The 15,763-nt window shown below is 38.0% G+C and overlaps 1 protein-coding gene across 1 annotated transcript in view; it reads right to left on the bottom strand.

Annotated features, from left to right (window-relative positions):
• Positions 1-11,512: 11,512 nt before the first annotated feature.
• Positions 11,513-15,763, bottom strand: part of TRHDE (thyrotropin releasing hormone degrading enzyme) — a 214,615-nt gene continuing 210,364 nt past the window's right edge. Inside the window, exon 19 of the mRNA XM_062584629.1 lies at positions 11,513-15,233. Within this exon, the coding sequence (XP_062440613.1) occupies positions 15,090-15,233 (144 nt within the window). The 3' untranslated portion in view covers positions 11,513-15,089. The remainder of the gene's footprint in view (positions 15,234-15,763) is intronic.

Here is a 15,763-nt window from a genome sequence, read left to right as displayed (position 1 = left end):
ACCTTCTGTTTACCACTACATAGTGCTCAGATGCTATTTCTGTTTTTATAATCACAGAATGACAGAATCAAAGAATGGTTGAGGTTGGAAGGGACCTCTGCAGATCATCTAGTCCAACACCCCTGCTCAAGCAGTGTCATCTAGAGGACATTGAACAGACTCACGTCTAGACAGATTTTGGATATCTCCAGAGAAGGAGACTCCACAACCTCTCTTGACAACCTGTTCCAGTGCTCTGTCACTCTCACAGTAAAGAGTTTTTTCCTCACGTTCAGACAGAACTGCCTGTGTTTCAGTTTGTGCCCGTTGCCTCTTGTCCTGTCACTTGGTACCACTGAGAAGAGTCCAGCCCCATCCTCTTGACACCCTCGTTTAAGGTATTGTATATATTGATAAGATCCCCTCTCAACCTTCTCTTCTCCAGGCTAAACAGGCCCAGCTCTCACAGCTTCTCATCATAGGAGAGATGCTCCAGTTCTCTGATCATCTTTGTAGCCCTAAACTGGACTCTCCAGTAGCTTCATGTCTCTCTCGTACTGGGGAGCCCAGTACTCCAGATGTGGCCTCACCAGGGCTGAGTAGAGGCTTGGCAACACTCTTCCTAATGCACCCCAGGATACCATTGGCCTTCTTGGCCACAAAGGCACATTGCTTGATCATGGTTAAGTTGTTATCCACTAGAACTCCCAAATCCTACTCCACAGAGTTGCTTTCCAACATGTCAACCCCCAGTCTGTACAGGTGCGTGGGGTTATTCCTCCCTAGATACAGGACTCTGACCTTGTCTGTTGAACCTCATGAGGTTCTCCTCTGCCCAACTCTCCAGTTTGTCCAGGTCTCCCTGAATGGCAGCACAGTCTTCTGAGGTATCAGCCACTCCTCCCAGTTTGGTATCATCAGCAAAATTGCTGAAGAGGCACTCTGTCCCTCCATTCAGGTCATTGATGAATAAGTTGAACAAGACTGCACCCAGTACTGACCTGGAGGGGAATACCGCTAGCTACAGGCCTCCAGCTGAATAGTGCTGCTGGTCACAATTGTCTGAGCTCCGTCATTCAGCCAGTTTTCAGTCCACCTCACTGTCCACTCGTCTAACCCACACTTCCTGAGCTTATTGTTCCTATGAGGATGTTATGGGAGACAGTGTCAAAAGCCTTGCTGAAGTCAAGGGAGACAACATCCACTGCTCTCCCCTCATCTACCCAGCCAGTCATGCCATCATAGAAGGCTATTGGGTTGGTTAAGTAGGATTTCTCCTTGGTAAATCCATGATGACTACTCCTGATCACCTTTTCTTCCATATGCTTGGAGATGCCATCCAGGAGGATCTGTTTCATCACCTTTCCAGGGATGGAGGTAAGGCTGACTGGCCTGTAATTTCCTGGGTCCTCCTTCTGGTTCTTTTTGAAGACTGGAGTGACACTGGCTTTCTTCCAGTCCTCAGGCACCTCTCCTGTTCTCCATGACATTTCAAAGATGATGGAGAGTGGCCCAGCAATAACATCTGCCAGCTCCCTCAATACTCATGGGTGCATTCTATCGGGGTGCAGGTGTCAGGTTTCCCTAAATGTTCCCTAACCTGATCCTCTTTGACCAAGGGAAAGATTTCCTTTCTCCAGACTTTCTCTCTTGTCTCCAGGCTCTGGGATTCCTGAGGGCTGCCCTTAGCAGTAAAGACTGAAGCAAGGAAGGCATTCAGTAACACTGCCTTCTCACTATCCTTTATCACCAGGGTGCCCACTCTGCTCAGCAGCAGGCCCGCATTTTCCCTAGTCTTCCTTTGGCTACTGGTGCATTTGAGGAAGCCTTTCTTGTTGTCCTTGACATCCCTTGCCAGATTTAATTCCAAATGGGCTTTAGCCCATTTATAACTGTCTTAATGTAAGAAAGACAGTTACACTTTGAATAGACCTGGACAATGTAAAGAATCTTCTATATCAGTCAAGATCTTACCTACTGTGGCATCAAAGAGTAAGGGAGAATGATATTACTCATGAATCAAACAAACCAGAGCCTTGTTGAGACCATGACTCTACTCCTCGCTGTCCTACGAATGCCTCAGGAACTACTCTGGTTTAAGCATATAGAAAAGAATCAACTTATCAGCTTGCAGCACTGATGGACAATCATCTAATATCAGAGTACAAACAGTGTATATCTATTTTCCTTGTTCTGGATATCCTTGCTATGTCTAGACCAAAAGATATTGCCTCTTCTAACAGAAGGAATAGAGGCCTATGATAGTGCACTGCAATGATGTAGGTCTTTTGAGGGAGGCATGGATCAGGCCTATATCCACAGAAAATAACTCTAGCATTTCATTCTCCAATGCTGAAGACTGACATTTTCAAAACTTATTTTCCATAGTTCTTTTTAAGCCATAAGACGAAAAAGTAACAGGGCCAAGACTTAATATGTAGATTACGTGTTCTGCTGCCATTAAAAATGTTCCTAAGATGCCCTACTGTTTGTAGGGAAAAGCAACTCATTGAAACTGTCTCTCAGCAATGGAACGATGGTTCTTCAGGGCAGAAAAAAGTATGTGGACTAAGGAAGCCTCAGTAACAAGTTCAGACATAAACAACTACCTTGTAGACACCTAAACTTAGCAAGGCTGACACACTGTAGGAAATAGGCTATTTGGAAGAAGTGTATTGCACTGTTTTGTCTCTTTTATTCGAATCTCTCTAGCTCTGCTAAAATAGGACTAGATAGTATATTAACTGAACCATTACTATCGGGGCCAGGGGATACAGTTCATCCATCAGCAATTTTGATACAAATTAGAAGTTGCTAGCACAATGTGTAGAAATTGGGTATATTCACTTGTTAAGAAGACAAATGCTATCTGGCCCAGCTGAAACTGAGTCAACTGTTTATTGGAGTCTGCTCACAGGTATATAGGTACCTCCTGCTACCCTGTTGAAGTCTGTAGAGTTAGTTCTCATGTATGTTTCCCTTAATCCCTTGGTTGTAGTAAATCTCTTTTCTCATTATTTACCTCAGTTTTTCAAATGTAATACGATTAGTATTTTGTACCTTTATGCCCTGTCAGGTTTGTATCTGATCAGCAGAAGTAGCAAGCATAATGTACGCAGGAAGGAAGTAGTAGACTTCTGTCCTTTTATAGTCTAAACAAATCACTTAGACACTTAAAATGTGTAGCACCATTTTACATCCAATTACAAAGCACAATTGCTGAACACAAGTGAAACGCTTTTAAAAATGTAATTGCAGTTGCACACCTAATTTTAAATCTTTGACCTTCATTTTCCCTTTTTTATTGCACATGTGATTTTGAATATTTAGCCTCCACAGAAGAGCCATGCAGCTATATCAATTAAATATATGCCCATTTTAATTTAATGTCAAATATTGTGCACTCAAAAATAGTAAAATGCAAAACATATTGCATGCACTTGAAATCTCATTGCTTGCTGGGTAAGGTCACAGAAGAATCAATTATGTAAAGACAGACGTATAGATAATTTTTATGAACATGATCCTGATATTTTTTCTTTAGTTTTTTGTTCATCTGACTATTTTTGCCAGGCTGAAATATGAGTTAACTGAAAAAATACTCTCAATGATAAGAAGATTTAGACAGAACTAAAAAAATTCCTGAGTCAACCAATTATGAATTCTGTTGATTAATCTTAGTTCAAGTAAGAACTTCCCTAAGCAGTTCATTTTTTTTTAGTATGGTACAAACACTCTCTCTATATAGTACAGCTTCTGGCTTACACTTTTTTAAAAATAAAGGGAAAAGTGTGCAGAATGCACAACAAATATGATGAAATCCTAACCAAGATTCACAGCCTACAAGTCTAGACCAATCAGTAAGGCCCTATTTAAATCATCATATACTGCATCTCAAACCCATCAAATTTAGTGATAACCATCATCCTTTGTTTATCTTAGCCAGATATTAGCTTGTCTAACAGCTACTGGCAACTGAAGGAAGAATATCTTTTAAAACGTGTGTGTGGCCTTAATCATAAAACATTGACCTGTGAAGACTTTTTAATGTAAAAGCGCTCTGCTGTTACAGTTGTTCCACTGGACATTATTATAACTACTTTGCATTAACTAAAATTAATGTGAAACAACCCTTGGTATACATCCTTTCCAGTCGTGTAAGCCTGCATTTAGCCCCAAAACTCCTCTCCATAAGCTTTTCTCAGAGCTACTGTCTCAGCCGGTGGCTCTGAGACACAATGCTTGCTTGTGTCCCTAGCTTTCTTTTCACTTGCTCCAGCTTCTTCTGCTTCTTCTTTACAACTGCATAAAGCTTCAGAAAATGATCATGTAAGAAACACCACTTCCCATATGTGACTCTGCTTTCTATGTTGCCATATGCTCCTTCTTTGGAGCTACTTACTGGCCTTGCTTCTTTGCTTGGCTTTACTTTCTTTGGTAGAGTATGACAAACCAGATCATCAACCATTCAAAACCTTATAGACTTACTGAGAAGGACAGAGTTGCTCTGATTAATTGCATTTGAGGTATCAGTATCCCATTTCAGATATCATTCAGATAGCAGTTATTCCATTTATTCATATGATAAGATGTACTGATTTTGTGCGAAGGCTTCTATTAAGACACAATTACTCTAACCTCCACAGGAATGTATTTGAAACGTGTCAATCTGCTAAACTGAGTGGGGGGGGAAATGAATGGTTTCCACAGGTGATTGTGGAGTGAAAGCAGTTTACAAAAATGCTATTTTTGGTATTAACTACACATAATTTATAGATCTAAACATACATCTCTCAAAATATGAGATGTAATCTCTCATTTATTAGAATCATATTTGTGAGTTATTTCATCTTCTTAAGGGACTGTTTCACATTTGTGCTTGTGCTTACCGCAACCTTTTGACAGTTTTATTGTTGAAAAGTTCAAGGTACATCTCATAATTGCACTAGGAACATGCATTTATCACTGGCAAGAGTTCTTTGCCACATGAAATGAATTGCTGTAATAGACATGTCATGTAATAGCATCTCATTATCCTCCCCCTCTTCCTCCTCTTTCTTTTTCTTAACCTTCTGCAACAAGCAGGTCAAAGATATGGTAAGTGTAACAGGCAAAAAGTGATTTCTGAGCAAATTCAAGAAAAAAAAAGATATTTGTATAAAAGTAACACAGTAAGAGTACAGTGAGTAATTAACATCACGTTCAATATACTGCAAGATGAAAGCATAATGGCAAGGCTGGAGCTCTAAATCTGGTTCTTATGACTTTGAAGTTTAGCAGATAGCAAGGCACATTGGTGGATCAGGGCAGGATGTGTCACACCATGCAATATCAATAAGCCTCTGATTTTTACAGAGACACAAGGCAATACAAAGGCCAAAACCATGCAAAATAAAGCCAGACTCCGCCTGTTGCTTCTAGAGTTGCTGTGGCCTGAGAAGAGCAGTGCAACGATGGTATAAAGGGGAGGAGGTGATATGGGAAATACATCTGAGGATGAAGCCTTCCTGATACAGTTCTCCTCCAGCCTTGCAGGATTACTCCATATTCCAAAAGCCAGTTTACCACAAGCTGACCTAAAAAAAAGTTTCCTTAATTAGATTTTGGACCCAGCGTAAGTGCTGCTAACTCCAAGACTAAACTTCAATGTAATGAGGCTTTAATTTCACAAGCATATACCCATTATGTCACACCCCACATCAATAAAGTTCATTACATCTTTTTGACAAACCTCTTTGTGCTCAGCTTCTCATCGTCTCCAAGAGTCAGCTTCTCTTATCAAAATATGTCTTTCTGAATACTGTTTCTCTAAAATGCTTCTTTTGCACTTCATTCTCAGAAAAGCCAGGATTATCCTTGAATGGTTTGTTTGCTCTCCCAAGGCCTTGGTCCTGAAGAGTTCCAACATATGTGAGTCAGAGTCCCTCTAATAGCAGAGAGATGCTGCACAGTGGCTTCTATCCACAAGGTGCAGCTTAACGAAACTAAGATAATTATTACTATGAATAGGAGAAAGCAGGGAATTACTCATCAAAAACTCACTTTCCATTATTAAAATAGGTCTGAATAAACAAATACTCCTAAGTCAATATGCAAACCAAAGGCTCTAACTACCCTCTCTTCTACTCCCTCCAACTAAGCTGCTGAGCTTTCAAAGCAAGTGAGAACCTTTAAAGTTCTGCTTTTACTGAAGACACTGAGCTGAGAGCAAATAAACAGCTCTTCATTTGGTACTGTATGCAAATGTTCAACTTGAAAGCAGCTCAGCCACCAACAGAAGTGCTGCTGATTGCAGTGGCCACACTGGGGAAGAAATAAGCACGCTCTTTTTGATGTTTGATTAGGAGACACACTGCCATCAGGATTTCAGAGAGAAGTGCCATTTCTTGTTCCGCAAATTCTGTCTCCTCTCCCAGTGATGCTTCCAATGTGGCTGTGCAGTTTATCATCTCCACTGTTTTAATGCTCCCAGAGCATGCTAAAGTACATCCCAGCCTTTCAGAGTTCATACTAGGGTCACCTCTTAATGTGAAACCTCTCTACTGGCTCTGAAGCCACCTCCTCAGGCTTCCTGAATTCCTGCTTCAGACCTGACCACAGGAAGAAGAGGTCTGATGGATTTGTCTCCATATTCCAGTGACAAATGCAAAAATTATATATACACAATTTTGCATATTGTCATAATTCTGCCCCCAAAAGAACACAGTGAACTGCTTAACAGGTAGGACATTATCAACATATTAATTTAGGCCTTAGTTCAGCTTATCTGTGCTCAAATCATCAATGTTCCCTATCATACTTTGAAGAATGTGAATCTGAAAAATCCTCTTCAGTTTTTCATCTGATGAAGATATCCAGTACAGGAGAAATCATCTTCATTGTTTAAAAAAAAAAAGAAGACATTCTGGCATTGAAAGGTATATTTTGAAAAAGACATTGGCTGTTTTACTCCCAGTGATGTCAATGTCAAAGCTCCAACTGACTTCCATGGGAACACGATTGTATCCAAAGGGTAAATAATTACCCATATTTCACATCTCAAAGTTACTGAAAATTATTCTTCAAAAAAAGGGAAATAATAGCCTGAATTCAAGGACTCTATTAAAAAGTTATTTGAACTGCATTCCAGTTGAAATCCTTTTTACCAATGAACAGATCTTTTTACCTATTCAAAATTTACATAATTAGAAAAGCATAAAAGACATACTTTGCTCTCTATCCCAGTCTCAGTGTCCTGTTAGCCATGGAGTGCTTAAGAATATTTCCAAGTCTAAATTTTGATTTTTCTCAGGATCTCTGCTTTGTACTAGTCCCAGCATTTTAATGTGTTTTGAAAAATTCCTCATGTCAAAAAATATTTTTTCTTACATGTTTTTCTCTTTTATAAAACCTCAGTGTTTCTATTCAGCACTATTAAACTGTTATCTCAAATGAAAATGGGAACATCATCAAAGGCTGAGGGTATTATTTATCTTAGCCATGTCTCCACATGTCAGAAAATTAAGACAGTGATGAATTACACATTACTGTACAAAATTTTATTATCAGAGACAAAATTCAAATTTGTTCTGCTTAAAATACAGAAGATAAAGTTTCTCATTTAAAAAAATCCATTTAGTCAGTCTTTAGTTAGATTGGAATAAAAATTTTATGTTGAACATATACTGGTCCCATATTTATGGAATTTTTTTAAAGGTATATCATAGAAAACATTTTTCTGGTAAATTGTAACATAAATTCATATATTTTACTTGATTAATGGTTTCAGTTGGTTAGTAATGTTGTATTTTGTTATTTTGTCATTAATTAACACTACACAAATAGTTCTATTCTTATTTCCAAGTCCTAGAACACTTCAAACCAAAATGAAAAACTTTGTTAAATTTGACATTTTTAAATTTACTGAGAATCAATATCTCCCCTTTATATCCCAAATACATGCTTTTCTATAAAAAAATAAAAGATAGAAGAGCATTCGGCCCAATATAAAGTAATTATGATTTTAAATTCAGCAAAAACGCATCATAGCATTCTGCACTTGAAACAGTTGTCTAAATGTTTCACTTTTGAGAAAAATCTATTTCAGCCAGATAATTAATTTGATACATAATTTAAAGCAGGTGGTTAGACTCACAGAAATCATTTGGACTGCTTACATGCCTAAATATGTGGCTGAGTCCCAGCCAACACAGCCACACATCCAGCATTTGTCTAACTACTTTGCCGAGCTAAAAGCAAATGACCAATGGAAGTTTTGTCAAAGTAAATGGTCCAGAATTACAAGCTATACATGCATGTATATATAGCACATATAAAGAGAACTCTGGTACTACATGATAATTTATATTTCCATTAAGTTAAAATGGCATTCTGTTCTTACAAGCACTAGCTCACATGCAAAACCATTAGTGAACTGTATCTAAACTGAGCCAATTCCACCTCTTACTTGACAACTGAATTCAAGAAGACTACAGATTTTAGAACAGATGGAAAAGTATGCTCACTTAATTACAGTATTTAGGATTAATCTAAGGATGAGACAGAATTAATAGAGGAACTCATCCATTATAACCAGCACTAATAGCTGTAGGACTTTTTCTTTCTTTCTGTGGTGTCGTAAGATGTTATATGTAGAGTCTTTTGGGAAAATAATGCAATTTATTATTAAGCCTTTATTTCAATATCATGATCCATTTATGTCATTGATGTGTATGTAGTGGAACAGATCATTAGTTTTCAGAAAATTTGTTTATGGTATACGTTTATCTTCTGCAAAGCAGAGCAACCAAACACCTTTCAACAAAACATCAGACAGAGAGCTACAATCTCTGTTTTTATAAGGCTATATGTCTCATTCACCAAAGCCAATGTCCCTCAAACATAAAAACAACATAGCAAAATTACATTTACACATATAATAAAGCTGTCTTTGTACAGGGTAGTTATACAGTAATTACAATGATGTTTCCATTAGAAACCTCTCAGAATATTTCTTTCATTAAATTTCTAAGTCCAGGGTACTCAGTCGTAGCTGAAATCTACTATTTGCAGTAAAAAGAGAGGGTAGTAGCCACACACTTCACAGTACAGTATTCTGCAGTTCTCCAAATATATTATAAATCTTTATCACACTGGAGCCTGTTACAAAGTATTATTCTAACAGAAAGCATAAGGAAAGCAACAAACATTTGTCATCAAGTATGTGCTACAGAAGCTTACATAGAAATACACCAAACTTTCTATACACCAGTCTAGCTGTCACCCTAGGTGGGTATTTTGAAAGCAGTGGGCTAGATCCTCAGCTGCAATTCACACCATTCACTTCAACAGATCTACCTCACTGCACGCCAGCTGAGGGTCTGTGGCCATGCACGTCATTGGTTTGGCTACAGCTTACTTTTGGAAATAACAGAAATCGATAAATTACATGGACTGAAAGGTATTGCAGAGAACTGAGAACGCTTCTTGGCTCGTGGCCTTGTCCACATCAATGATACCAGTCTGAGGCAAATCCAAGCAGAGCTGTCAAGGAAATGTCGGGCATTTGAGCTAAAGCATTCTGGCTCATGACTCTGCTGCAGCACAGTCTGCTCAACGCTTACAACGCTGCTGATCTGTATGTCCTCTACCAACATTGCTTTAACATCCTTCGGAAATAGTGCACATCATAAAGTAAACAGAGCATTCAGAAATACTACGTGGCAATTTCGCACTACTTTACTGATTATGAATCAAATACACACGTTGTTTTTTGAGGGAGGACCATGGGCCTGACCCCAAGCACTTGCTCATGTGGGTGATCTTGTTCAACACAAATTCTCATTGAAACCAGCTCCACTATTAAGTAAGTGTTCCATAAAATCCCACCTCAACTGTGTTACAATGTAGGGGCATGCAGAGGCCAAGCTGCCCTCCAGTGTCAGCATGACGAGACAAGACAGAGCTAAGTTCAGACTGCCAACTAGCTTTCTTCAAAGTACATTGGATTTTAAAATCACTTTCCACCTTGACATGTGGTCTTACTTCGGTGAAAAATCTTTACACACACCAGTCCCTTTCTCCTCTTCCTTCTCATCTGAAACTAAATTACTCATGTAAGCAAGGACTACCTGATCAAGACAACGTTTTTTATAGATTTCAGTATTTCTTTTAAGATAGGCAGAAGCTGCCACAGTCACTTAAGAAACAAAGTGGTTAATTTTTTACAATTTTGTATACAAAAAGGGAATTACATGGACAGTAGTGCTATACAGGTTTGCTTGGACATCTGAGATTTTGTTGGTGTTATTATTACAGCAAGTACGACTACCACCATCGTCACACAGCTCTTTAAGATGCTGGTGCCTCCTGACACCCTAACATTCAGTACATGTAATTTACACTCTTTTATATTGGCAAATTCTATGTGAGAAAAATGTCGGAGAAACTCATGGTATATTTTCAACAAAAACAAAAAAACATAAAGGAAATGACTCTCTCCAGGCTTACACAGACTTCAAAATTCAAAATATGTCTGGACATATGAAATGACTTCTGAAAAACAACCATGACAAAATTCTAGGTCTTTACAAGGATTTCTGTCCACATTTTCCATTTTGGGTGACTGCAATGCAAGAAATTAGATTTTTCTGTACAAAGCAGGCTCAGCAGTTAAGACCTTTATTTCCTACGAGCACAAGGCAATGACAGTAACCTCTGAACATCATCCACAGCCTGTAACCAGTAAAGGGACTTTCAGTCCCTCTTGTCTAATTGCAAGAACTTTGGGGTCTCTCTACACTTCAGTAGCTCCCAGCTGCCTTCCTGACCCAGTCAGGCTGATGGTATCGCTGGATGATACAGCCAGCAGTTTTCAGACTGCAATGCTGGAACAGGCAGCTCAGAAGCAGGAAGACTGTCCATTTACTCCCTCAGGCTAATCCTGATACTGTGGCTATAAACTTTGCTTCAGGACAGGCAGCCCAATATGCTGAGTGCTCATTACAGTACATGTATATAATATAAATTTGTGATTTATATTTTCAGAGCTACATCCCTTTTCCTCAAAGAAAGAACTCTAAAATTGACTCTAAGTCTCTTTTAATTGACTTTAATATTGTTAATGACACCTGGGAAACCAAATCCTTATTATGTAGGTAGCTAAATAAGGCACCCTTGTCTGCAAATATTGGCTTCACCTTAATATTACGGCATTCAAATGATCAGATATACTGATATTCTAATGAAAAATTATCTCTACAGAGTGCTTTTCAAAAGAGGACTTAATTGTACGGTTCAGGATCTTTGCAGTGAAAGCACCCCTCTGCATCAGTAGAGACATTTCCTTTGACATTCTAAAGCTCAATGAAATAGCCACAATAGCCTAAAAACTATACAAAATTTATCTTCAGTTTCCAATATAGTAAAGGAATTCTTGCTGTATTCACTGAGAAGATCATCAGAAGTCACATATTTGGATATCCTTAATGATAAATGAAGGTTTTTCATCAAAATCACTCAAAATTGATGTTCAAATATTCTCAATAACAGCAGAAGTGACATTTCATTTCAGAAAAATGTTTTCATATTGTTCTGCTCTAGTCATAGTTAGTAGCTATCATCATTTTAATAGCTATTAATATTGGATATGAGAACAATTCCACCAGCTGCAAAGTAATAGGTTGAGATTTTTTATCGTGGATATTACAAAAATACAATAGGTTACCATTTTGTCATGCTGGTATTGATGTGCATCTTATTCATACGTCTTCCAATATGACTTAGTACGCAATAAGATTTAGTTACAGTAAAGGATCCCAAGCCATACAAAGGCTAATTATAGGCCTTATCAAATCTCTATACTATGACTTGTGGAGTTTGGGTGAGGTCCATCTCCTCCACTAAAAAAGACAAAACTAAATCTCTGTATTTGAAAACGGTGAAAAATTGCAGTACTTGGCCTCTCAATCACAGCCCAAATTATAAAAATGGGGTCTGTCTTTAGATAAGGACAAAGGAAGAAAAAGATTGGCAAAGAGAATAAAAATCAATAAAATAAATAGATTTTTCTAAGCGGACTGTATTAGAGTTTTTCATGAGGTATCACAGCTATGTGGCACTTAAAAAAAATATAAAGACATGTAACTAAATGCAGGGCTTTTCAATATTATAGAAAATAGTCATAGCTTTCTTGGATTTCAGCCATTTAAATTTAATCCTGACTTCATGTGAAACAGAAACATACAAAATATAAAAAATAATAAAAAAAAAAAGTTAATTACAATGGAAAGGTCAACTCAACCTCAACTATAGCAGTAATATCAACATTTTTATAATACAGTTATTATAGCCAATACATCAGCAGGCATGTATAACAGATGCAGCTAGGGCTTGATGTTCATGATAGACCAGTCGCTCAAGGCCACTAAACATTTACATCCATCAGCTAAATGTGCAAAAACTTCAGTTCATACGAGTAACAGTGGAAATATCTGCACACTGTGTAGAATACATAGGCTGAACCAAACCATCAACTTTGGAACACAGTATTCATCTGCCCTTCATCTGTAAAGACTAGAAATTTCTATGCACAGTCTGAAGATTTATGGTTTAATATGCAGGGGGGGGAAAAAGGAACCATCAAAGAGAATCTTGACAGTATTTGAAATGGACAGACCTTTATGTACATTACTTTTCTCTGAAATTCCCAAAGCAATCATGTTGAGGGCTTGGGTTTCTGCCAGCATTGCATAACATAAGTTTGGGCTTCATTAAAGGATAGAGGCTCTCTTAAAGAATATTTGGCTTGCTTTTTATTATAACAAATCTGCATGTGATCTTGTCCAGAAGAAATCAAAAATGTGTACTGGCATTGAGTTTGAGTTTGGTCAATCAAATAACATAATACTTTGCATTTTAAAATGCCTTTCATCAGAGGATATTCAATCATCAGAGGATATTCAAGTGCTTTGCTAACGTTATCAAGTCTCCTAACACCCCTGTGAGGTAGGCAAAATACATAGGAGGAGGAGTTCACTGAGCATGTTCATGTTAATATCTCTGGGTGGAAAGGGTAAGTTCACTAGCATTGCAATCTAATACAGATATTTAGAGCTTACTAAGGCAAAGAGTATAAAGTACAGTAACAAAGCATTCTCTCTTCTTCTGGCTATATGTGGTCAAACTATTATGCACTGCTGCACGCCACCAAGAAGTGGAGAAAATGCCCTCACAAGGATTTCATGCCCCCAACCCACAAAACAGCATCCTCTGTATGGTAGAAGACACAAAATGAGATGTTCAATATGGATGCTTTAGCCCATGATAATGGTAGTTTATTTATAGGATATGTCTATTGGTTCTTGAAGAACAGGGTACCATGGAAATGAGAGGCTAGAAAACAATACACTCTCCATGTTACTCTGATAGTACTTGAAGATGCCAAGTTTTGGTTCTTTTTACACTAACACTTCCACTCTTGAACAACTTACTGGAGATAAGCAACTGCTACTGTGAAGCATTTTCATAATTTCCATGCCCTGTGATGGATGCAACCAAACAAAATGACTATGCTCTGCTTTTGCTGGCCACATGCTCCCTACTGACAGGCGATGTTGTGGTTACGATGGGCTGGTAAATGTATGTTGCAGTACATCTACTTTCCTCACTGAGCTGCTGCAAAGTGCTTCCTGTAAAGTCTCTGTAGTTTTTCCTTCTCCAAGGTGCAGACATGGGAGAGTATTCGGCCCTAAGATAAATCAGTTTTGAAATGTTCAACATAGAGCACCAATGGTGCAGATGATTATTGTACAATAACAGTTCCACTATTGCCAGTCTCTGAGATTGAGGGTTGTGAAAAAATGAACACATAATTTAGAAAAGTATCACTTCCTTAGAAGAATGTACGTGAAATACAATAAAACAGAAAGAAAACAGTTTTCTCAATATTAAGCAACACAAATACAAACACATACATACTCCTTTTTCTCCATATTTCACTTTTCTAAGTTGACATCAGTGGTACATCCCATATTTGCAAAAATATTGTCCACACGGAAAATCTGACTTGTCTATCAGAATAAATCGTTACAGAGGCTGGTCAATCACATGCAAGACAGCTCTCTTGGTTAATTCTATGCATGTATGCATGTAAGACATCCTCCTCTTTTGCTAATTTCCATCTGAATCTGAGGTTTATTTATAATACTTGTGCATTATCAGCTGCATTACTAATTACTGCACAGGTTGGGTGACCCCTCATTAATACCACTTCCTTGTAAAATTGCTCAGAAGAGGTGGTTCATGGATTCTCTCCAATCAACTATGCAAAGTTCTTCTAACAAATGCTGCATATGCTCATGATCAAAACTATATTGTTGCACTGATCAGCAGCAAATAAATCTATATAATTATAGTACATGAATGATATCCCTTTCTCTTACATTCATTTTCTCTCTCTCTTGCTCTCTCTTTCTACATATATGTAGTTTATTTAAACATGGGAATATGGAGACTGCAGCTATAGCAACTGGCAACTCAAAAATGAGCTGACATCTTTATAATCATTAAGAGACAATCTGAGTGCTGGAGGAGCTGGCAGCTAGCAGGGACAGCTGATTTTACATGTCATACTGGCCCTAGTTAGAAGCCATTTCATTCTCCTTCTTTCCTTCCTTTTGATCCTTGCAACACTGATTGTCAGAAATAGTCTTTGTGCTTTGTATAATGCCCACTTTTGATGTAACAGGAATTCACATACAAAATGTGGCTGTTATACTTAAGCATGCTAGAATACAGGCAGGGACAGTACAAGCATGCACAAAACAGTCTTTCAAGGGTTTTTGTTTGTTTTTTCTCTTCAAACTGACAGCAACGTTTACATGCACCACTAAATATCATGTTTGGTTGTGTACACCGAGGAGTGGATTTCACGAGCATTCATGACCTCTTCTGCAAAATTTCTTGACAACTTTGCAAAAGCCCATTGTAAAAGAAGTCCACAATTAAAGAAAAAAGAAAACTCCTCCCTGCAATCTGATTTTGTCTTCATGAGTTTAATGTCAAACATCCCTTAAAATTTCTCCTTCTCCTCTTGCAGAACTTCATGTCCAAAGGTCAGCCGGAAAGACAGATTAGCTTGTCAAAGATTTTCTTAGCCACTGGAATAGTTCTTCCTTATAAAGCCTTTGCCACCGCACATTGGCTTCCACTGTTTCCACAGCCCGAGAGAAAGAGGCAGCAGCTCCCTCTTCGTAAGACTTCAGAAAGTTCTTTAGCTGGAAATACAATTTAATAGGTTAAATTTACAGAAATTGAAGAAAGTAAATATTTCCAGTGCACATAAGAAGCTAGGCATTTAGGACAAACCTCCACAATCACTGTTGAAGTAAATGTAATATCATACAGAGAGATTTAATACAAAATGTAATAAGACAGCAGACTCTGTCAATTATATGTGATGCAATTGCTTCAAATTGCACTTGAAGATATAGACATGTCAGTGCCAGATCACATTATTATCATTTCCTCCTTCTCTACTATCGCCCAGCTGCTACACTTTGCAAACAACTAGGCTGCTCTTAACTTTTCATTTCTATTTAAGAAACTAAACTGGGGGCATTGGAAATTCTCCCAATTCAAGTTTATATGCAAATGTCAGCAGAATGTAGCCCTGATGCCCTTTGGTGTAATCAAAGATCATACCAAAGTTATTTAATTTTGATTTGCAGAACCCTTTTGTTTAGAAAAGGAAGGAATGGATGGTTACAGTGTGAAGAGAATGGCAAGAATAGCAAATGAGCATACA

Source organism: Rhea pennata, chromosome 1 (assembly GCF_028389875.1).
Source record: "Rhea pennata isolate bPtePen1 chromosome 1, bPtePen1.pri, whole genome shotgun sequence".
Classification (NCBI taxonomy): Eukaryota; Metazoa; Chordata; class Aves; order Rheiformes; family Rheidae; genus Rhea; species Rhea pennata.
The sequence above is the reverse complement of the archived record's forward strand: the minus strand, read 5'-3'. Positions and strand labels throughout refer to the sequence as shown.